The sequence below is a fragment of the Electrona antarctica genome, assembly GCF_951216825.1.
Source record: "Electrona antarctica genome assembly, chromosome: 18".
In the NCBI taxonomy this organism is placed as follows: domain Eukaryota; kingdom Metazoa; phylum Chordata; class Actinopteri; order Myctophiformes; family Myctophidae; genus Electrona; species Electrona antarctica.
The window spans coordinates 42,780,868-42,804,706 of NC_136799.1; the positions used below are offsets into that span (position 1 = coordinate 42,780,868).

At 45.5% G+C, this 23,839-nt stretch overlaps 1 protein-coding gene across 1 annotated transcript in view; it reads right to left on the reverse strand.

Moving 5' to 3' along the window:
* Positions 1-23,839, reverse strand: part of LOC306942638 (actin-histidine N-methyltransferase-like) — a gene marked incomplete at its 3' end in the record, with an annotated part of 35,002 nt that overhangs the window by 2,606 nt on the left and 8,557 nt on the right. The window contains exons 2-7 of the mRNA XM_079528646.1: positions 19,486-19,674; positions 18,376-18,468; positions 18,068-18,216; positions 17,041-17,113; positions 15,586-15,770; positions 13,991-14,062 (exon numbers count right to left, since the gene is read on the reverse strand). Coding sequence (XP_079384772.1) covers positions 13,991-14,062; positions 15,586-15,770; positions 17,041-17,113; positions 18,068-18,216; positions 18,376-18,468; positions 19,486-19,591 — 678 coding nt within the window. The 5' untranslated portion in view covers positions 19,592-19,674. The remainder of the gene's footprint in view (positions 1-13,990; positions 14,063-15,585; positions 15,771-17,040; positions 17,114-18,067; positions 18,217-18,375; positions 18,469-19,485; positions 19,675-23,839) is intronic.

The window sequence follows — 23,839 nt, forward strand, 5'->3', positions numbered from 1 at the left end:
ATCAGAGTGTGTGTGTGTGTGTGTGTGTGTGTGTGTGTGTGTGTACTGTATTACTATACTCGTGAGGACCAAATGTCCCGACCAAGCATGTAGTAGAATTTGCGAAATAGAGAGAACAATCTTCTCATTTTTTGAGGGGGGGGGGGGGGGGGGGGTATAATTATACTTAGGATATGGCATTTGGGTCTGTTGCGCTCCAGCGCCAATGTAACAAACATTTCGTATTTACAAGAGCTTGCATATCTGCTGTTTTCAGCTTTGGTGTTAGGGTCAGAAATGACAAAGAAAAACATTTAAATTGCCGTCGCAAAACGTTGATGTCCTCACAAGTACAGTAATACAAACACGTGGGTGTGTGTGTGTGTGCGTGTGCGTGTGCGCGCGTGTGAGACGAGAGCGAGAGAGCCGGAGCGGTCCGTCGGTGCAGGGAGGGTACGGGTAAGGGGGGTGTTCGGGGGGCTGGGGGGAGATCAGGGTGACGCTAGCCCCCCATACATCACTGTCAACTTAATTTGTTGTGCCAGCAGCCGTCATAAATCTGCCTCATCAATTTGGGCCTGACATGGCCAGTGTGAGTGCGCGCGTGTGTGTGTGTGTGTGAGCGTGTGTGCGCGCGCGTGCGTGTGTGTCCGTCCGTCCGTCGATGCCAGTGGAATCTCCATTTAAAGCCACCGCCAACCTCCAAGGGCTCATTTACAAACTGGCCTAAGCTTAGTTTGCACGGAGAGAGAGAGCGAGAGAGAGAGAGAGAGAGAGAGAGAGAGAGGTGGGGTGGAGCGAGCGCAGGGGAGTTTAACGCATATATATGAGATGGAAAATGAGGGAGGTACCAATGAGGGGGAAAAAATAAAAGAGAAAAAAAGAGAATAATAAAGAATAGAAATCGAGGAGATGGGGGGGGGGGGGGGGGGGTGAAGTAGAGGTGGTGGAGTTTGTAGACAGTGAGAGAGAGAACCAGAATAGAGACAGTCAGTAGGTCTGAGCTCACAATCCTATTAGAGATGTGCAAAACAATCAAACTTATTGCAATATTTTGAGAATAGCTAACATATCTACAAGCTCACAAGCATTGTGAGCCCCCCAAATTGACACCTTATTAGCCCGCGGACCCCCATAAGGGCCATTTTTTACGGATATGGCAGTGATTCTCAACCTTTTTGCATTTCTAATCTGTGGGACCCCCAATTGATATATTGAAAAATCTATGTTGATTTAACTCCGAGTGTACAAATGGACCCTTTTGTACACTCTCTGAGTAACATTCAGACCCATAAGGGTCCATTTGGTTCACTCTCTGAGTAACATACAGACCCATAAGGGTCCATTTGGTTCACTCTCTGAGTAACATACAGACCCATAAGGGTCCATTTGGTTCACTCTCTGAGTAACATACAGACCCATAAGGGTCCATTTGGTTCACTCTCTGAGTAACATACAGACCCATAAGGGTCCATTTGGTTCACTCTCTGAGTAACATACAGACCCATAAGGGTCCATTTGGTTCACTCTCTGAGTACATACAGACCATAAGGGTCCGTTTCTATCATTTAGCTAGGGACCCCCTGAATCTCCTCAAGGACCTCTGGGGGTCCCCGGACCAACATTTGAGAACCAATGGCCTAAACCACCGATCCGACTGATATGCCCATTATATGTGACTAAATTTGACTGAGGGGTTGATTCTTTAGAATTTTCGTTTTTCATGTCATATGAAAGCAGGGAATCATAGCTTCCCAACATATTGGTTGTTCAGTTTGACCCACCAATTTGTAGATATGGCTTATAGAGTAATGTCTTGCAGAAAACAGCGAGTTGAGAAAACAGGCTTGAAAGGTTCACTTCTGTGGCCATATAGGTGCATGTATTCCTAACTTACATCGTTCTGGACTTGCACAGCTCGATTGCACCTAAACACGACTGTTTACACTGTTCAGTTGTTAAAGAAGTTGGCATTTTTGTGATGCCAATAAGGTTTTAGCAACGTCAGTGGCTTTGTTTAAATCCCTTCTGAAGTACCTCCACGACCAAGCGCTTCGGCCCCCAAGTGAATTGGTTCTGTAAGGCACTTTCGTAATGTTGCTTCGGAATGACCCGTATTGCTTCCAAGATCATCGGACTTCTGACCTACACCACACTTTCTCACACGGCTAGCACTTTCGATATCAAATGACACTGATCATCCCCTGTATCGCTTCTTTAACCTCATGCCATCTGGACAAAGCTACAAAACCTTGCCATGGAAAAAGGTCCGTTTTTAGTAGGAGCTTTGTCCCCTCAGCCATCGCGGCTTTAAACAAACTGCCCCGCCGATAGGATGGTTCTGTACACAGTGGGGACCTCATGTTTTTGTATTGTCTTGGTGTTATGTGCTCTGTGTTGTTTTTGATGTGGGTGTTTGAAACAGATTGTGAAGACAAATATCCTTCGGGACAATAAAGATTATTATTATTATTATTAGTGCTATACAAAATACATGTACAGTTGGAGGCCATCGATATTGTCCTTTTCTTTTTGCTGAGGTTTGCGTGATCTGCGCAAAAGGACAGTTAACCCATTTTGGGCGGGAACCCCCTTTTGGTGTTTTAAACATTGTTATAATTTAGCTATTGTTATAATAGCAGATCTACAAGCTCTTAGCGCGCCACCGAGTGGCGCGCTACGAGCTTGTAGGTCTGCTATTTTTGAAAAATCGTGACAATATTTATTTCAGAAAACTGGATGATTTAGAAGGAATTTTTTAAAATTTTGAGGTCAGGCCTAAATGGGTCAAATGATAAGGGACAATATCAGTGGCACCCAACTGTATTAGGGATGCACCAAATGAGAAATTCTTGGCCGAAAACCGAATATAGGAAACAGTTGACCGAACACCGAATAAGATGCCTATTATCTTAGTACCAGTGTTGTACCAAGTACCCACGCCATGCTTGAAGCCACATTTTGACGTCATCAAAACGTAAACGGTAACCGCGGTTCATTGAAGTTTGGTTTTCGGCTCTAAAACCAAACTAACCAAATACCGAAAATGCCATGAATTTTTGGCCACATTTCAGTCGAATAGTTTCGGTGGACGAATATTCGGTGCCATCCCTAGTTATTCCCGATATTAATGGCTGATATATGCATCTAAAAAAAGTAATATCGGTATCGGGTAAAAAAAAAAAAGAAAAAAAAAGAAACAAAGCTACAGTACTCAAGTACATATACGTCCGTTACTGTCCCCACCAACGCCCCCCCCCACACCCCCCCCCCCCCCCCCCCCCCCCCCCCCCCCCCCCCCCCCCCCCCCCGTTCCCACCTCTCCCAGTTTGTTGGTAGGCGAGAGGCCCAGAGGATCAGCACCCAAACGCCTCTCACCTTAACCAGCACTCGGCTAACCCTAGCTTATCTTTTAATGGCTGTCGACATAGCAGAGGGCTCAACACCCTCTCTCTCTCTCTCTCTCTCGCTCTCACTCCATATAACCCAGCCCCGTTCACCCCCCCCCCCCCTTCTCTAAGCGTCACTTACAACACCACAACGGCGCCGGCGCACACACAGGCAGTGTATACATTTATACACACACACACACACACACACACACACCACACACACACACTGATAGGTGAGAGGAGCGGAAGAAGAGAGAGAGAGGGGTCAGGCAATTGGCACCTACAGGCTATTATCCGTCTTCAACCCAAAACCCCTTTTCTCAATTTTTGGGGGTCCCTCCTCCTCCCCCCCCTCCTCCTCCACCCCCCTTCTCCTACCGCTCAACCGACGTCTATCTCCCGTTCCGATCTGTCCCCGTGGAACCAATTTTTAGTGCAGCGTCGGTATCAGCAAGGTTAGTCCAGTCTTCACTGAAATTGTATGCATTGCAGCCTGTGCGCGCACAGCGCGTGCGCGTACAAACACGCGCACGTAAGAGTGCACAGCACGCTCGCGCCCCTTGTCAGCTTGATTCATTTATTTTATTTTGAAATTTCGCTAAAGGATAGTCCCTTGAGTTGCAGCAACTCGTTTTCAAGGGGGTCCTTTGAGTTGTGTGATCTTCATTGAACCTGAACCAGCATCGATGACTGACACACACACACACACACACACACACACACACACACACACACACACACACACACACACACACACACACACACACACACACACACACACACACACACACACACACACACACACACACACACACACACACACACACACACACAAAAATCTATGATAGCCTAGCTCTCTCTCTCCCCCCATAGTCACTGGAAATCGCCCACATACAGATCTTTTCTTGGGCGTCCTCCCTGGCACAAGGATATTTTCAGATGCATGCTGATTTGGGAGATCTTGACATGTTACATGTTTGAGAACCGCACTCTCAGAGTTAGGGACCTGTTAGGGTCCATTTGGAACGCCCTGCAGGAATAGTTAAAGGGAACCGTTCCTTATAACCCATTTTGGACTGAGGTCGATTCAAAAAAAGGCTTCTAAATCCTAACATTCTTCTGAGAAACCCATGTTTCTATGTCAGTGGTGCTCAACCTTTTTCATGTCAAGGACCCCCAGAATTATCTCTATTGGGCCAACGGACCCCCCATCTCAAAATATGTAGTTCCAGGGACCCCCCAGAAGCCAAGCCACATTTTCACGATTAAAAAAAAAAAAAAGACAGACCTACAAGTTCGTAGCGCGCCACTCGGTGGCGCGCTATGAGCTTGTAGATCTGCTATTTTTCAATAGCTAAAGTATAACAAAATGCTTTAAAACACCAAAAGGGGTTCCCGCCCCAAAATGGGTTAAAGCGTGGGTTCCCAAACTTCACCCCAAAATAATGCAGCCATTGCCACCGCACTCGCGACTGCATCTGAAACCCGGAGGGAACCCCGGAGCGGACTGACCTCATGCTTCCTTCTATGCATGAGGAGTCCAAGCTGCTTCTTTTAACCTGGCAGGAGAGAGTTCCCCCGGGCCGGACGTAGCGTGTGGACGAAACACGTTATTCCGACCAGTTCCTTTCCCCTTCATCAGGCGCCCCCGGCTGGCCAGGGGGAGGTAGTTTAGAGACCAGGATTACTGCATGTTTTTGTGAGGGTACCTACCCTAGGGGACACGGGGAGAACATGTGAGGGTACATACCCTAGGGGACACGGGGAGAACATGTGAGGGTACCTACCCTAGGGGACACGGGGAGAACATGTGAGGGTACCTACCCTAGGGGACACGGGGAGAACATGTGAGGGTACCTACCCTAGGGGACACGGGGAGAACATGTGAGGGTACCTACCCTAGGGGACACGGGGAGAACATGTGAGGGTATACCTACCCTAGGGGACACTGGGAGAACATGTGAGGGTACCTACCCTAGGGGACACGGGGGGAGAACATGCAAACTCCACACAGAAAGGCCCTTTCGCCAACCCCGCCCCGAGCGCGAATTGAACCCAGGACCCCGGAGGTACTTTTATGCACATAAGCGTGCACATTTGGTGCGTATTTGTCCACACATGTAATGTATTAAGCCTAGGGCTATGTAGGGGGTTTTGTAACAATTGTGCTTAAAATGTATTTGTAATAATTTCTACATTGTACAGTATGTCCACTCATTCTGTTGAATGAGTAAAACATAAAAAAAAATTGACCCTGCACCGTCAGTGTCCCGCGACCCCAACTTTGTAAGGGAAATGTTAGCTCTGTACTTTTTGGCCAAAAGGGGATATCGTTTCCACCGGAAAATAAATACTTTACTCCGCTGCGCACCGATATTGCCCAGAGAATTGCCTCAGAGAATATTTTTCCTCCGGTGAAAAGAAATCCCTTTCTGCCCAAAAAGTACAGTTTATATGTGTGGTGGGGGGCTCAGAGTGCGTCCACTAAGGAAAGTAGGCTTTCTAATGACACAACTCGCCTTTGTTTTGGTGAGTAGCAAAAACGTTCTTTTTATTTACGCTAAAGAGGAGAGGCTGGTCTGCATTCATGCGAGCGGCGGAAGTTGAGAGTAACATAGCTCTAAATGAAACGCATTTAGAGCTATGGACCAGAGCCATTTGGTTCAATTTGTACAGCCTGAGAGTTACGGTGGTCCTTGACATGCATGAAGTTGGAGGGGGACCACCGGCATTGTCCCGAGACCCTATAGAGACAGGGGCGCGCAGCCAGAGGAGCTTCGGTGTGCCGAGGCCGAGTGAAGCACAGAGAAAATTCAACTTCGACACTCTTTTGACAGCGAGACGTCATTCAGGTGCAGTTTTACTGCAAACACTCCTTAAAAAGGACCTAGACCAAAAGCATGTGAAAAGTGAGTAGGTGTGCCCCCCCCCCCCCCCCCCCCCCACACACACACACACACACCTGCAGCTTGAGCTCTTGATGCATTAGCATCACCAGACAAGGGTCATCCATCATGTGCCACTGTGGAGAGTGTGTGTGTGTGTGTGTGTGTGTGTGGGGTGCCACGTGGCTGCATATGAGAGAGAGAGAGACTAAGGCATGCATAGCCTAAGTGGTAGAAGTGCATGTATGTGTGTGCACGCGTGCGTGTGTGTGTTCGAGAAAGCGTGAGCAAAGTGGTGACACTAAAAAAAAAAAGAAAAAAAGTACAGTGAGGGTCCCGTAAATCAATTAGCCGACAGGGCCCTGACACGGTGCAAATGCTCCTGGGTATTATGCATCAGCGAGGCCCGTTAATTGGCTAAGCGCAGGTGGCCGGCGTGCCGGGCCAATAGGAGGAGGAGGAGAGACGGAATCTACACGAAGGACAAGGCTAGGTTCGCCCTGTGTGTCCGTCCAGTGTGCCAGTGTTGTTTTTGGCAGAACATCGAATAGTTTTAATTTAGTTTCAGTCACATTTTAGTCACTTGGAATGTGTTAGTGTTAAGGCTAGCTTTGGGTCGAGTAAATATTATCATACGATTTCAGTCGACTAAATCCACAGTTGATTTAGTCGACTAAAATGTTTTCCTGGCGGGCCTTGATGCCGTCATAATGGCTGTTTTTACACTCGCTGAAAATAACCGATCTACAAGCTCACTGCGACGCGTTGTGCGCTTGTAGATCGGCTATTTTCAGCATGCAATCAAGTGCATACGTATGGTGGATCTCTTGTCCACTAGTCCCTTCCTAGCATTTTAGTCTAGTTGTTATTTGTTGACAAAATCGACAGTATATTTAGTCGTACTTTTAGTCATCATGGCTTAGTTTTTATTTAGTTTTTATGTCGTTTTCGTCAGTGAAAAAAGGTAGTCGACGAACATTCTTTGTCATAGTATTAACCCAGTTTTGGGCGGGAAACCCCTTTGTGTTAACATTATGTTATGCTTTAGCTATTGAAAAATAGCAGATCTACAAGCTCATAGCGCGGCACCGAGTGGCGCGCTACGAGCTTGTAGGTCTGCTATTTTTTGAAAAATCGAAGAACGACTGACATAGAAACATAGCTTTCTCAGAAAACTGTCAGGATGTAGAAGACATTTTTAGAATCACTCGTGTAGTGGCAGTAACGTAATAAAGTACTAGGCTATAGAGCTCAAGGTTCTCAAACGTTGTCATGTCGACGAGGAGCCCCAAGTTGACGTGCATTTGGCCGCTTGTTTCTCTGGAAACACCGCTGCTTTCTTACCTGCATTACACCTGCAGTATAGCAAGCAGCAAACAGAGGGGGGAAAAAACCCAATGGTGCTGCCCTGCAGAGGGGGCGAGAATGAGGTGAACACAGGGAGGGAGGGGGCCACGATACATCCGACCGGACACCCACCCCCACCTATACACTTCCATTCCGACAGTGAAGTTATGAGTCGAGAGGGTGGGGTGCAGATTGTGTGTGTGTGCGTGTGTGCGTGTGTGCGTGCGTGCGTGCGTGCGTGCGTGCGTGCGTGCGTGCGTGCGTGCGTGCGTGCGTGCGTGCGTGCGTGCGTGCGTGCGTGCGTGCGTGCGTGCGTGCAGAAAAGTGTAGGGGTTGTGGTCTATAGTCTATCGTCCCATTTACAGTACATTTATACCTGGGTGCGTGGCGTGCACCGAAAACCGGACGATCTACAACCTCACCGAGCTTATTATGTCTCCATTGCATCTCGTCTATCTGCATGCAAACATACATCCACATGCGTGTGCGTGCGTGCGTGCGTGCGTGTGCGTCAGCCTGCGTGCGCCCCTGCTCATACGATGAACAAAGGGAGGAGTGGACAGAGTGGGAGATTGGGAGGGGAGGTGTGGGGCGTTGGGGGGTGGGTTGAAGGGGAGTGGTGGGGGGGGGGGTGAGGGGGGGGGTTCCTGCGTCTGTCTGTCTGTCTCTCTCTGCTCTACATGTGTGGAGGAGGAGAGGAGAGGAGCGGAGCGGAAGGTACAATCAGGTCAATTCAATTCAAAGCCAATGCGACAAGCTAATTTTCCTGCCCGGTCATCTGAGGCCCGCCTCCGAGGCGGAGAGGGGAGGGAGGGAGGGTGGAGTGAAGAGGGGGAGAGAGAGAGAGAGAGAGAGAGAGAGAGAGAGAGAGAGGTTGACATTGACAGTAGTCATTACACTGCCCCCGCCAAAAAAAAAGAAAAGAAAAAGGGGGGAAAAGAACGATAGAGGAGGGGGAGGTAGGGTGTGATGGGGGGGGGGGGGGGGGGGAGTTAGAGATAAGAAAATAAAAGGGGGAGAGAGGGTGCCAGAAGGCGGGAGGGAGAGATGAAGGGACGAGAAGGGTGGAAAAAAATGCAAAGGTGAGGAGGAGGAGGAGGAGGAGGAGGAGGGAGACACGGACGGCAGAGGAAGGACAGAACAGAGAGATGGAGGAGAGGAGGAGGAGGGAGACGGGGGTGAAATGGAAGGGGAGATGTAGCGAAGACGTGGGGACAGGACACTGACACACACACACACACACACACACGCACACTTCTCAAGCCAAGCGCAGAGGAGAGCTCAAAGGAATGAAGGGGGGCGGGGGGGGGGGGCTTAACCTGTCACACGTTTCGCCGTTCAACCCGGTGCCACTCGGTCATGCGAACGAAGGTTTCATCTGGGTATATATAACTCTCTGTTGTGTTACCCAGTGAATCTTAAAAGGGATTGTGACATAAACAAAAATAGTTTTTGTAATTTTTCTTACATTTTTTTGTTTTGTTTTCTGAGATCAATTGCACCCAAAAAACCCGGAACTTTTAACATTCAGTAGATTTTCTTTGGTCTGGTTTTCTGGCTCAAACAAGTGCTCTGATTTTTGATGTTTGTGCCTGCAAATCCCATACATGTCAATGGGATTGGCCAGCAGATGTCACCGTTTTCACGGTTTTGCTTTTGTTTTCATTGCAGCTCAAAAGGCTTCCAAACCCCAGAGAAAACATCAGACCACAGAAAATCCACTGAATGTTCAAAGTTCAGGTTTTTCTTTTTGGTGTAATTGAGGTCATAAAAGTTGTTAAAACATAAAAGAAAAACAAAAAAATAAATGAAAATTAATGTCACAAAACCTTTGAACATGCAGAGGACCCGACCCCCATTGGACATGTTGTAGTACCAGGGAATTTCTATGTCAGTCGTTCTTCGATTTTTCAAAAATAGCAGACCTACAAGCTCGTAGCGCGCCACTCGGTGGCGCGCTATGAGCTTGTAGATCTGCTATTTTTCAATAGCTAAAGCATAACATAATGCTAACACCAAAAGGGGTTCCCGCCCAAAATGGGTTAAATAAATGGAAATACTGTTTGGAAATACTGTTTGTCCAAAAGGGAATTTCAATACAGCAACGCATCGATACACAACAAAACACTGTGCAATTTGTGCTTTTGGACACTTAAAAGTGTTCAGTTTGTCAACCACTGTACTGTATCTCACCAATATTAAAATCAGTGTTGGCTTCAGAGAACCCACCACCACTGCCACCTTGTGGACGTTCTTTGACAATGACAATGTTCGGGAGGTGAAATACGCTTTCAGAAATTCTAAGAGAGACTGATCCTTGACTTGACCTGAGATCAGATTCTAAGAGAGACTGATCCTTGACTTGAGACAAATACAATTAACCCATTCTGACCTGAGATCAGATTCTAAAAATGTCTTCTACATCCCGACAAGTTTTCTGAAAAAGCTATGTTTCTATGTCAGTCGTTCTTCGATTTTTGAAAAATAGCAGACCTACAAGCTCGTAGCGCGCCACTCGGTGGCGCGCTATGAGCTTGTAGATCTGCTATTTTTTCAATAGCTAAAGCATAACATAATGCTAACACCAAAAGGGGTTCCCGCCCAAAATGGGTTAAATAAATGTAAATACTGTTTGTCCATTTACATATTCGGCTGAAAACTGACGAAAGTGGTAGAGGTGACAAATTAATATTCACATACTACCAGTAAGTGGTAAATGGTGCATTTATATAGCGCCTTTATCCAAGGCGCTTTACAAAGACTGTGGCGTTACATTCACACATACATTCACACACCGATGACAGAGGAAACCATGCGAGGCACCAACCTGCACATCGGGAGGATTCAGGTGGTTCAGAGTCTTGCTCAAGGACACTTCGAAAGGCACCGACTCTGGGGGAGCCCGGGTTCGAACTAGGAACCTTGCGGTTCCCATCCGCAACAAGCTATTTTCTAAATGTTTGGCTCATTCTTATATTATTTGACAATATGGCCAATGTTTGACCCGTTTCTAAAGTAGTTTGTTGATTCTTTTTTATGTAGTAATTTCCTTTCTTCTTCTTTTTTTTTGCATCGTTAAAAGTCCATACATTGTCACTTGACTCTACCGTCATGTCTGGGAGCACCCAAAAAAGATAAATCATGTGGAGGAGCAGTGTTGATTTCGTCGACTAAAACTAAGACGAAAAATGTTCGTCGACTACCTTTTCTCACTGACGAAAACTAAATGGAAACTACATGAAAACTAAGCTATGGTGACTAAAACTAAGACTAAATATACTGACAATTTCGTCAACAAATAAAAACTAGACTAAAATAAAGGAAGGAAGGAAGGAAGGAAGGAAGGAAGGAAGGAAGGAAGGAAGGAAGGGAGGAAGGAAGGAAGGGTCTAGTGGACAAGAGATCCAGTATAAGTCAGTTAGCAGTTGGTTGCATGCTGAAAATAGCAGATCTACAGATCTATGAGTCAGCATTTGACTGTTGATTGATTGATTAGATACGCATACATGTCCAACTACAATCCACAATCACAACACCAGAGCGAGCTCCACAAATCACATTCAACACAGATTTGGTACCAAAAAAAGGGTTTCAATTTGTTCTCCTGCTATGCCACAATAATATGAAATGCCCTACCAACAGCCATAAAGAAATGTGAATACCCGCTTTCAAAGACGCTGCAAAAGAACACTTACAAGATGGCCGCAATTCGGAACTGGTCCTCAGTAAAGTCAACCCGCCAGAACCGACAGGACCGCCAGAAACGGCTCCGGTCATGGCTCAAATGAGTCAATTGATTGCCATGGCAACCCCAGCCTATGCTTGACAAATTAACTTATTATCCCACTTCCTGGAAAATAATGGTATTTTTTGGGGGTTTTTTGACATACGGTACAAGGTTTTCTAGCCAACAGCAAAGAAATCAAGTGACATGCCTTGCACAGTGCAACACTAGCCCAATGTGTCCCCCTGCCGGTCAGGTTGCGGTACTGCACACGCACAGGTTCCTCTGCCCCCTCTGTGTGTCATTGCTGGCTTATCAGGGGGAAAAGTGTGAAATTGAGTTCAAGAGGCCACTTTGCTGTTCACTCTCTCTCTCTCCCTCCCTCCCTCCCTCACCAAACGTCTTAACTTGATTTCTTTGGCCGGACATGACACCACGGCTGACAGGTAGGGGCGAGAGGCAAGACACAGAGACAAGACAATAGAGAGAGAGGGGCAAGACACAGACACCAGAGAGAGAGAGAGAGAGAGAGAGAGAGAGAGAGAGAGAGAGAGCAATCGCATCAAATAGCGTGGTCATGTCCAGTCGCAAAGCACACGGCACATCTCTCTCCGGTAATAAAGGGCTGCACCCCAAAGGTCTCTATATGGTCTGCAACCAAGGTGGTAAAAATAAGAAAAAGGCCGCACACTCGTAGCCACGATGCTGTATATGTATTGACAAGAATCCAACGTGTCGACCTAGATGGTCTTCTCCATTCCCTGAAGAAGACATCCTAGGTCGAAACGTTGGATTCTTGTCAATAAATATACAAAGCAAAGTTCTTTGTTTACCCAGGGTAAGTGGACTAAGCTCGAGATGCTTGTTTACAGCCACGCCCTGCTCATAGAACATTTCATGGTTGGGGTTCAATGCCTTGCTCAAGGGCACTTCAGCGGTGGTAATTTGAACGTGCCGGTCCGGGGATGCGAACTGGCGACCTTCCGGTATCAAGACCGCTCCGCAAACCGCTCGGCCACCGGTGCCACAGCATCGTGGCTACGAGTGTGCAGCCTTTTTCTTATTTTTACTCGTTTATTGCCTTATAGGCCAGCACCTCACCAACACTGGTGTGCGCCCCTTTCCTGTTTTGTCTACCTGCAAACAAGGTAGTGCACAATTGTTTTATTATATAGCTTGTAGTACTAGATCTGCTCTCAAATTATAAATAGTATGCAACTCAACTCGACTTCATCCCATGATCTGGGAGAACAACACATGTGATGCGTTTCCTGTCACATTTGTTTAATTGGCTTTACCGGCATCAGAATCAGAATTATTTATTTCATTCAGAGTGAATAAATATGCCTACTTTAATATTAAATAAATGCTGTTAACAGTTTGACTCCATAAAACCCGCTATTTAATCAAATATTCTACGCTGCAGAGATTGTTTTATTACCTTTAGAGCATACGCTGAAGTATTTGCAGCTTTCAACGACGAAAATCCGGCGAAAAATGGTCCGTCGGCATGTTTTGATCATCAGCACCAGCGGCCATTACAATGCGCTACAGGATCCGCCTCCATGAGGCATTGTAGTCCAAACAAACCCCCCGTCCACTTACATTGAGCTCAATTTCCCAGAAGCCCTAGCAGCCCAGATGATGACTTGATTTCCGGTTTCGTCATCATAACGCGACGGCCTCGTCATCAGGTCCCGGATAAATCCGCTGTTTCTTTTTAATTATTTTAAAACGGCAAATTAAACGCATTAAACAAATGTCGGGTATAGCGTTTTACGTGCGGTGGAACACTGGATTAAACAATAAAGTGGCCGTCAAACTGTTAACACCTTGAGGGCCCGGACCTATTTAATCCATTAATAAAATGTGCCCATCATTTATAGCGCCCGGACCACTTTTACCGGGGGACCGGAAGTTGTTGTGAATGTCTGTGTAGCAGCTAACAATAGCCACACCACTCTAGAGTCGATCGACAACAACGGGAGGTAAGAATAAATCTATCGCGACTAGCGACTGGACCGCGGAGCGCCGTCTAACACAGGATCTTTTTTCATAATTAGACGGGATGATTTAGATCGCGAGTTATGAACGTTTTAAGATTTTCGTTGTCGTCCGCTAAACAGGCAGGGAACATTTTCGATGACGTGTCACTGTTGTGCAACACCGAGGATTGGGCAACAAGCGCTCCTAGGCTGTGGAGCGATGCGACCGGTTTTGATATCATTAATCTCCGTCCCATTTATCAATCTCCGTCCTGGGCAACTGACCATGAACTTGACGGTGATCTCCGTCTGGGGCCCTTAAACTGTTAACGTCCCCATATAGAGTGGCATGGCCTACTATAAATGAACGGCACGTCCTTTCTGTTTGATAATAGAATGTCTGTAATTTTAAGTAAAAAACACGCGCGTATCTAATGCGAATCCGCCACAAAAAAACAATTACTAATTACCTGGGGTCCTGGGGTAATACTAGTCCCGTGCGAATATGGCTTTAGCTTAGTTTTTGTCAGCGAAAAAAAGGTAGTTGATGAACAGTTTGTCATAGTTTTAGTCGACGAACACTGACGTGCGTGCGTGCGTGCGTGCGTGCGTGCGTGCGTGCGTGCGTGCGTGCGTGTGTGCGTGCGTGCGTGCGTGCGTGCGTGCGTGCCAACCCACCTGCACCACCTTGTAGAAGTAGGCGTACTGCCGCGCCGTGTTCTTGTACTGGCTCAAAACGTCCTGCAGCACCTGTAGCGTGTAGTAGAAGGTGCTCACAATTAGGGCATGATCGCCTGATCGCAATTATTTGACATCATTTTAGATACTGTTTGAGATAGGGCATTAAGCAACTAGTCGACTAGTTTACTAGTCGACTAGTTTACTAGTCGACTAGTAAATCCACTAGTCGACCTTGTTGGTACTAGTTGACTAGTTGATAAGAAAGAAAAAAAAAAGTTTATTTTTTTCCCGATTTTGTAGGCCTCAAGATCAGCAAGTAGATTATAGTTATAGTCACCATGTACACAGTTTTTCAATGTACAAATATTTATTTCCAAAAAACATAAAACAAAATAATATTTTTTTTAATTTATTTTATACATAATAGGTAGTTAAACAACTAGTCGACTAGTAAACTAGGCAACTAGTCAACTAGTAAAAATGACTAGAAGTGAATGCTCTAGTTTGAGATAATATAATAATAATATATTTTTGCACGGTGGTCAATCGTTTCCATGTTGAAAAATGGACCATACATTTTCAAACACGCGTGACACAAACGCGGCACAAGGTTTCCACTAAAGCCATTTCCACTATTTTGTAAATTGTTGGCAGGGAAATTAATCAAAATGATTCATTGGGTCTTGTATATTTAACCCATTTACCCGAGACCAGATTCTACAAAAATGTCTTCTAAATCCTGACAGTTTTCTGAAAAACCCTATGTTTCTATATCAGTGGTTCTCAAAGGTTTTCATGTCAAGGACCCCAAATATTATATGTAATTGGCCGCCTGAAATATGTTTGAAAATATTTTGTTCCAGGGACCTCACCAGAAGCAAAGATTTGACTTAAAAACCTTCGCTCTGAAATAATTATCTTTAAAAAAATAGCAGATCTGCAAGCTCATAAATCCTGTACCAAGTGCCGCGCTGTGAGCTTGTAGATCTGCTATTTTTCCAATTGCTAAAATGTACCGTCCTAAATGGGTTAAGTTATTTGTCGTATTTGCCCTGTGCAATGTGTGATTACGAAGTCTGAAAGGAAAAACAAATTGTAACGTTCCATTGTTTAAAAACAAAAAAACACACACACACAACGCAATTATCTACGTCACAATTAAAGGACCACTTCACCACTTTTCAACCTATCTTCATATAATAGGTCCTCACTAATAATAATTAAAAAATGGGGACATTTTTTTCTACTCCGTGTCTCATAGGAGGTATTCCCACATCATCGATGGGGAATACAAGCTAATAGAAACTGCAGGCTGTCTAGTCCTGAAAAGTTGCAATGCGAAAATGGAAGCCATCGTATTTTTGTGAAAAAAATATTGTTTAAAAAAAATCTGCCTAATGATGATGTCACTGGAAGACGGTTTCTAAACTGCCCACAGCCCTCCTATGAGACACAGACTGAGTAGAAAAAAATCGTGCCATTTTTTCATGATTATTAGTGAGGACCTATTATATGAAGATAGGTTGAAAAGTGGTGAAGTGGTCCTTTAATGGCCAGCTTAAACGGGTTGTAATGGTGTTAAGGGGCCCTACCTGCGTGCCCAGCAGGTGGCGCACCTCCTCCTCCTGGTAGTAGAGGGGCGTGCTGTACTCGAGCGGCAGGCTCTTGATGTAGGGCAGCCAGTGGGAGGCGGGGTCGGCCCGCTCACACAGCAGGTGCAGCGCCAGCGTCACGTTGCCCATGGCCTGCAGGATCCTGTCCTGGCTGTACAGGGGACCTGGGGGTGGGGAGGGGGCACATGGTTAGTGTACTTCAGTGGTTCCCAAACTTTTTCATGTCAAGGACCCCTAAATTGACACTAATTAGCCCGTGGACCACCATTTGAAAAGATATTATTTCCAGGGACCCCAATAAGAAAAATAATTTACGGTTCTATAGCAGTGATTCGCAACGCGTTTAATTACAAGGACCTCCCAGTTTGACATGCATTAGGCCAGGGGTTCTCAACCCGTGGGTCGCGACCCCTCGGGGGGTCGCCAAATTATTTTGGGGGGTCCCCAAATTATTTAAAAAAAAAAAAAAAAAAAAAATGAATGGCTGGAAAGTGGAAATGAAGAGTTTACATATAGTACACATAGTACATGCATACATCTTCCCCAATGATTATATCTGGTTTCAGTATTTATTTATGGTGTATTGTCTCTATTATTAAGGTTATTGTAGCAGTCAATTTATATTGGGGGTCGGGAGGGGGCGGGGCGGGGGTCCCGAGACATTGCCAAAACATTTCCGGGGGTCCCCGGCCAAAAAGGTTGAGAACCCCTGCATTAGGCTACGGACGCCCCATTTAATGGCATTTCTATCTCTGGGACCCCCAATTTATATTGTAAAATCAATGCTAATTTAACTCTGAGAGCGTACAAATGGAACCAAATGGACCCGTTAGGGTCCATTTGGTTCCAAACTATCATTTAGCTGGGTCCCCCTGGAACCCCCTCAAGTACCCTGGGGGGACCCCACTTTGGGAACCACTGGCTTAGTGTACTTCAGTGGTTCCCAAACTTTTTCATGTCAAGGACCCTCAAATTGACACTCATTAGCCACCGAGTGCCGCGCTACGAGCTTGTAGGTCTGCTATTTTTGAAAAATCGTGAAAGTGTGGCACAAATCTTTGAATATATATTTCAGAGCGAACATTTTTAACTAAAATATTGGCTTCTGGGAGGTCCCTGGAACTACATATTTTGATATGGGGGTCCGTGGCCCAATAGAGAAAATGCTGGGGGTCCTTGACGTGAAAAAGGTTGAGCCCCACTGACTGAAACATGGGTTTTTCAGAAGAATGTTAGGATTTTTTCAGTCCAAAATGGGTTAAGACCTCAGACCAGATTCTACAAAATATCTTCAGTGGTGGTCAAACATTATGACGTCAAGGACCCGCCGGAATTATCTGCATTTGGCCGCCGACCCCCCGTCTGAAAATATGTTTGGTTCAAGCACAAGCCTATAATAAAACCCTCTGCTTCAGTCAAGATAGCAATGCTCACCCAGGACAGAGTTCTTGGCTGACTCCACGGTCATCAGCATCTTCCTGGGGATCCACAGGAACAGCTCTTCTGCCTGTGCACGCACACGCACACACACACAAACACACACACACACACACGCACACGCACACGCACACACACACACCTTAGAGTTCATCCAGGGTGCCCATCATTTGTAGCGCACGGACCACTTTTACCGGCGCACCGGAAGCTGGTGTGCATGTCTGTGTAATAGCCACACCACTCTAGAGTCGATCGACAACAACGGGAGGTAATAATAAATCTATCGCGACTAGCGACTGGACCGCGGAAGGCCGTCAAACACAGGATATTTTTTCAGAATTAGACGGGATGATTTAGATCGGGAGTTATGATCGTTTTAAGATTTTCGTTTTCGTCAGCTAAACAGGCAGGGGAGATTTTCGATGACGTGTCACTTTTTGACACGTCATCGGAATGGGCAACAAGCGCTCCAAGGCTCTAGAGCGATGCGAACGGTTTTGTTATCATTAATCTCCGGAGGGCGGAGAACTCCGCCCTGGGCCTCCAAGGTGTTAATCACAGCACGGAACATTAATGATATCATAACCGAGCGCAGCGCTCCACAGGCTGGGAGCGTCCATTGAGCAACATTCGATGTCATTTCCGGTTGGGACGTACTCCAAAGTGGACCCCCTCCATTTTAGTGGATGAGAGGGAAAAAAATCTTCAAACGTGAATAACTCTTGACCTAAATCAATCAGTCCAATTCTAACCAAAGACGTTTTTGACGGCCCATCGCGGTCCCGTCGCTAGTTGCGTTAGAAGTAATCATACATCATACATACATACAATCATACATCCCTCGGGGGTGTTTTGGCTACACCTAGCTACTTCAGCTACATCCAAGATGGCGCCTTGTGCACCTCGAAATGGGCCGTGAAGAAACAAATCGCTGGGCGTCCTGATTTAATGGTTACAAATACCCCCCCCGGGCGTTCTGGGTGTTAACTGCCCAGCGGGCCGTTCTCCCCGTGGTTTGTCCCACCTTGATGTCCTTGGTGGCGCGGAGGCCGTAGCCCTCGTCTCCGAAGCAGGCGATCTCGAAGCCCTCGCAAGAGGCCCCGCACTCCTGAGCCCAGGTCATCATCTCTGGGAACGAGTCCTCCCGGCTGGCCTCAAACTGCACCGAGATGCCTGGGCACAACACGCACAGGTGTTAACACAGCTGGGGTTAACGATTACTTGGATAAAAGTATCGACGCTGCACAACAACCCCTAAAACATGATCGTGTGTGTGTGTGTGTGTGTGTGTGTGTGTGTGTGTGTGTGTGTGTGTGTGTGCGCTCTGCTCACCTTTCTGTTTTTTCCGGATCTTCTCAACCAGAGCTCGTATCTGGATGTACTCCTCCCACTCTTTGCCTCCGGGGGGTGCTGTGCTGCTGCATTCTACCAGGACACACACAACAGATGAGAGGGTCACAGAGATTAGCGGTGTGTTTTTGAGTGGTGCTGGCCTCTCCTATACGCAGCAATGTGTGTCTGTCTGTATGTGTCTGAGTACCAAGTCTCACTGTTGCTGCGCAGCAACACACGCGCACACATGCACGCACGTATGTGCACACATTCATTGAAAAAAAACGATGCATCGATTTCATTAACACAAGTCGATTCAGATTAGGAGAAGCTGAAGGTTGAAAAAAAAAAGAAAATTAAAAATGTATATATATTTTCAAAAACTAAAATCTAAATTTACTGTCAAAATCAACACTGGCATGCATTCCAGGTGACTAAAATGTAACTAAAAACGAAATGAAAACTATTCAAGATACTATGACTAAATCTAAAATGTGCTGTCAAAATCAACACGTAACGATACACTCAACTCACGATACGATTTTTTTTAATGATTTATCTTCCCCCCAAGCTTTTTTCACTATTTTTTTATTTAACTACATTGCAAAAGTAGCATTACTTTTCATGTAAAATTACTTAATTTCTGTGCAACAACTGTAAACATGCTTTCATGTTTAAACCTAGCTCGAGTTAACATGTCTTCTTTTCTTTGATGGCATCTTAGGATAGATGTAGACCTATTTGACACAGTGCAGAAACATAATTGCCTTCCTTGATGTATTAATGAGCATCAATAACGACCATCACCTGTGTCACAGACACATACAGCTCCCCTCTGCATATACTACTGAAAGGGACTGCATGGATTCTGTCTCATTTCTCTCCAAAAGCATGTGAATATGATAGAATATGATTACAGCTCACATTTCATATCACACACTAGCCCCCCCCCAAAAAAATATATATATATAAATAAAAAAAAATGAAAATCGATATAAATTTTAAATAAATCGATACATATCGTCGGGATATAATATCGATATACGATATATCGTTACATGCCTAATTCCAGGTGACTAAAATGTGACTAAAAACTAAATGAAAACCTACTCTGTAGGAGCTCAGAGATGAGGTTCATCATCTCTTTGGGGGTGACGGCGGCTGTGGCGCCCGTCCCCGACGACCTCTGAGTCTTCACTCGACTCTTCTTTCCCATGGCGAAGGCTGGACGCTGGTGTGTGTGTGTGGATGGATGGATGGATGGATGGATGGATGGATGCAGCTGCAACACGACAGGCCCTGTGGACGAGGACACAAGCACAACAGGGATGGGACGAAAAAAATCGTTATTATCGTCGTGACCAAAAAACGCGCACAATAATCGTATGGGAGAGATTTAACCCATTCTGGATGGGAATTAACCCCTTTTTGGTGTTTTAAACATTATGTTATTATACTTTAGCTATTGGAAAATGGCAGATCTACAAGCTCATAGCGCAAATGTGGCGCAAATATTTGAATAGATTTTCTTTCAGAGCGAATGTTTTTAACTCAAATCTTTGCTTCTGTGGGGTCCCCGGAAACAACATATTTTCAGATGGGGGTCCATGGCCAAATACAGATAATTCTGACATGAAAAAGAGTTGAGCACCACTGACCTAGAAACATTATTATTTGTTATTGTTATTCAGAAAACTTTTAGGATTTAGAAGCCATGTTTTTAGAATCGACCTCAGGTCTAAAAAAAATGGGTTAAGCGATGTTACACGAGAGAGGGTGTTCTTTATCGTCATTAATGCACGCATGCGATGCTGCAGGAATTCCGAAAGACATCGCAGAAGTACAACAGTCGCAATTATACAACGGTTACCCTTAAAACTAAGATAATCGCTAAAACAATCACGTTTTTTGAATGACAGATGTAGCCACTATGATCACAAATGTCAGCTGCCACTCTTGGCAGAACAGAGCGGCTGATTTATTGGTTTGAATTAGTTGTTCCTTAGCGCTCGTTTAAGCACGGCTGGAAAACTGTTTCAACCAATCAGATTGCTTCCTCGAAACGACCTGTTGCATAATATAATTTATCGTGAAATTGTCACACAGTACGAATTAGCTTTTGAGTTGAAAATTCGGCCCCACATAAACCCTCTATACTTGATAAAAAAAAAACAAGCTGTAAAGAATAATGCATTCGGTTTCGGTATGCTATTATTTCACTCCACACAAATGGGCCTCATTAATGCTATTTCTATTTATCTTATTGATTCATTTCTGCATTTTTCACTTCTGCAGTCCAAAGGTTTATGCAGTATATGTACATCGCCACTAGAGGGAGCAAGAGACCATGAGACATCAAAGTCCATAAATAATACCATTAGTTAACCCATTTAGGCGTTGAAGTTTTAAAAAATGGCTTCTATGGTTTTCTGAAAAGCCCATGTTTCTATATCAGTGGTGCTCAACATTTCATGTCAAGGACCCCAAAAATTATATGCATTTGGCCGCCGACCCCCATCTGAAAATATGTTGTTCCAGGGACCCCTGGAACAAAGATTTGAGTTAAAAACATTCACTGTGAAATAATATATATATTCAAAGATTTGCACCACATTTCTTACGATTTTTCAAAAATAGCAGATCTACAAGCTCGTAGCACGGCCGCGCTATGAGCTTGCATATCTGCTATTTTCCAATAGCTAAAGTATAACATAATTCTTAAAACACTTAGAATGGGTTAATTGAATTCTAAAATATGTCTATGGACAATTTGCTTTTTTTTTAGCCTTGACATAATTTTCTTCCCAACACTTTTTGCCACCAAAATCCATATTATCTTGGCAGCATTTCCATCTTTTTTTGGATATATTTTAAGATATATAGCACATTGGTTCTTACAGTTGGGTCCGGGGACTATTAAAACATAGTAGATCTACAAGATCATAGTGTGCGGCGAGAAGTGACACTATGAGCTTGTATATCTGCTATTGTGATGTTAGATGTATAGCTCGCAAGTCGCAACATACATTTTTCAGAAAACTGTTAGGATCACGCAGCATTCAGGGCTTAAGCCCAAACCACACTTGCGTTAAGCAAGTGTGGTTTGGGCTTAAGCCCTGAATGCAACCTCTTGCAACTATAGTCGCAACTCCTTGCAACAAAACATGTTTAAGGTCAACCACAACAAATGTATCTCCTTGCAACTGCAATTGGGGATAATTGTAGCAAGTAGTTGCATGTTGATGATTTTGCCATGCAACCGACGAGTTGCATGGCAAATCATCTGTGTGGGTTTGGGCTTAAGAAACAATAGAGAAACACTCAGACTGGGCTCTTTTATATCCATGTCAGGAAATGAATTGAGGGTGAGTAGGGAGGGAGGAACAGTTATCATACTGTATCAATCATTTGGCCCTGAGTCTAATAACAACAGCCTTGTTCCTGTTTTATTTCCAAGCCAACCCTTTGGCCCGTGGCTCTGACCAGTAATGCACACAATCAACTAATAATACAAAATGAAAAGGAGTAATAGAAGTAGACCTAAATGCAACTTGGCATTTCTTTTCTGCTTTCATCCAGAGCAGTGTTTCCCAAACCGTTGGTCGAGAGACCCATTAAATATCACCATTTGTTCATAAATATAACCAGTAAGAAGAGGGCATAGGCAGAAGCACGCATCTGCCTATGTGACAGCAGACTGCTGGGCGAGCGCTGGCGCTTTGGCATGGGGGGGGGGGGTCAGATCAACATATGGAATGAATTCTGTCAACATATAGAATGTCAGAACAGGTCAGCTGCATATATGGAGATCTAAGGGTGGCAGCGGAGGCAGTGTCTTCGAGTGTACACTGCACAGGGTTTGATGGGGGCCCAGTTAGGGCCGGACCTTAATTTCCGGGCCTGGTGAGAACTCTAGTGTGGCAGCGGGGGCAGTGTCTTGAGTGTACAGGGTTTGATGAGGGCCCAGGCAGGGACGTGCCTTAATTTCCGGGCGTGTTGAGAACTCTCAACCACCGCCAGGGGGCGCTAGCGATAGTTCAGCAACGGCCATCACCATTCTAGTTGGTTGTAGTTCCGAGCGCCTCCTCGTCTGCCCAAAACAGCAATGACGAAGGTCATCGGACTAGTAATCACTCGCTAAGAGTCTTTAGACGCATTCATATTTTAGAAGCATTCATATTTTAGATGCGCGGTCACAGGGAGTTGCTATTGAGCCACTAAACACAGTCGCTTTGTTCATCCAGCGCGATTTGAAATGGAATACTCATAAAAAGGACTAGAAAGGGGGACCGTATATTCCCATAATATATGGGCTTAATATTGATGACATCAGGGATCTCCATCCCTGATGATCTCACGTGATGTCACACCATATATGGTCATGCCTGGGGTGACCGACCAACCAACCGACTGAAAATGCACGATTTGCTAGTAAATGCGACCTGCAGTCGCAATACTAGTTTGGGTACCAGGGAGACACAAATTCCTCTCTCGCTACCCAAATTCCTCTCTTGCTAAAAAAGGTTTGGGAACCATCCAGAGGGAGGCTAAGCCCCGTCTCTTTTGCGCCGTCATAATGATGGCTCGAAATAGACACACACGTGTGTCAAAGTCCAGTTTGCATGGACCTTAGACCAGGGGCCAATTGAATTTATCCCCCTCCTGTTAGCAGGAGGCCTAATGGTGATCTCTGCCGTCTCCCTCCACAGCTGCTCTCCCTTGTTCCCCTGCTTGTGTGAATGGGACCGTATCTCAAATTATGCTACACTTGTGGGGACATTTGACCCTCGGGCTGAGGAAAATAAATTGATGGTTGCCGACCGACTCTATTAAATATGCGCGACCCATTTGATTCCGACCGAGTCACTCAGACCAAAAAGGTCATTATATATGGATATATATGCAGCCCAACAAAACGTAGCCTACACCTGCCCAAAGCCAAAGTTTTTCAAGTTGTTTAACGACGTACTCGACTTATAGGCTACTACGAGAGAGAAGTCAGCTTCTCCGTCCCGGAGAGCACGACGGGTGGATTGACAGTTGACGTTACTGTGTACTGGTTTGTCTTGCGCTGATTTGAATGAAAACACCGGCGACCGGCGTGCAATTATACTTTATATACGGATCCCGACAACAGTGTTCCCATTCCCCACACGTGGATAAAGAAGAGGGCAAAGTAGGAGCTGTTTTAAGTGCATTGAGTGTCGCGCCTTAATATTCCAAGAGACGAGACTTTTTTTTTCTCCCTCACCCTCTACTGCAGCCGCAGTCTGTAGGGAACCCCCCTCTCTCTCTCTGTCTGTCCACATGTATGTCTGCCTGGCTGGGTCGGGTCTCTCGGAAATTCAGAATGTCACAGATTTATTTTGGATTTCGGAACCATTTTTTTGGACCCATGAAGAGCTCGACTGTGTAGTGTGTGTGAGCTAGCTAGCTAACAGAGCAGACCTACAAGCTCACAACG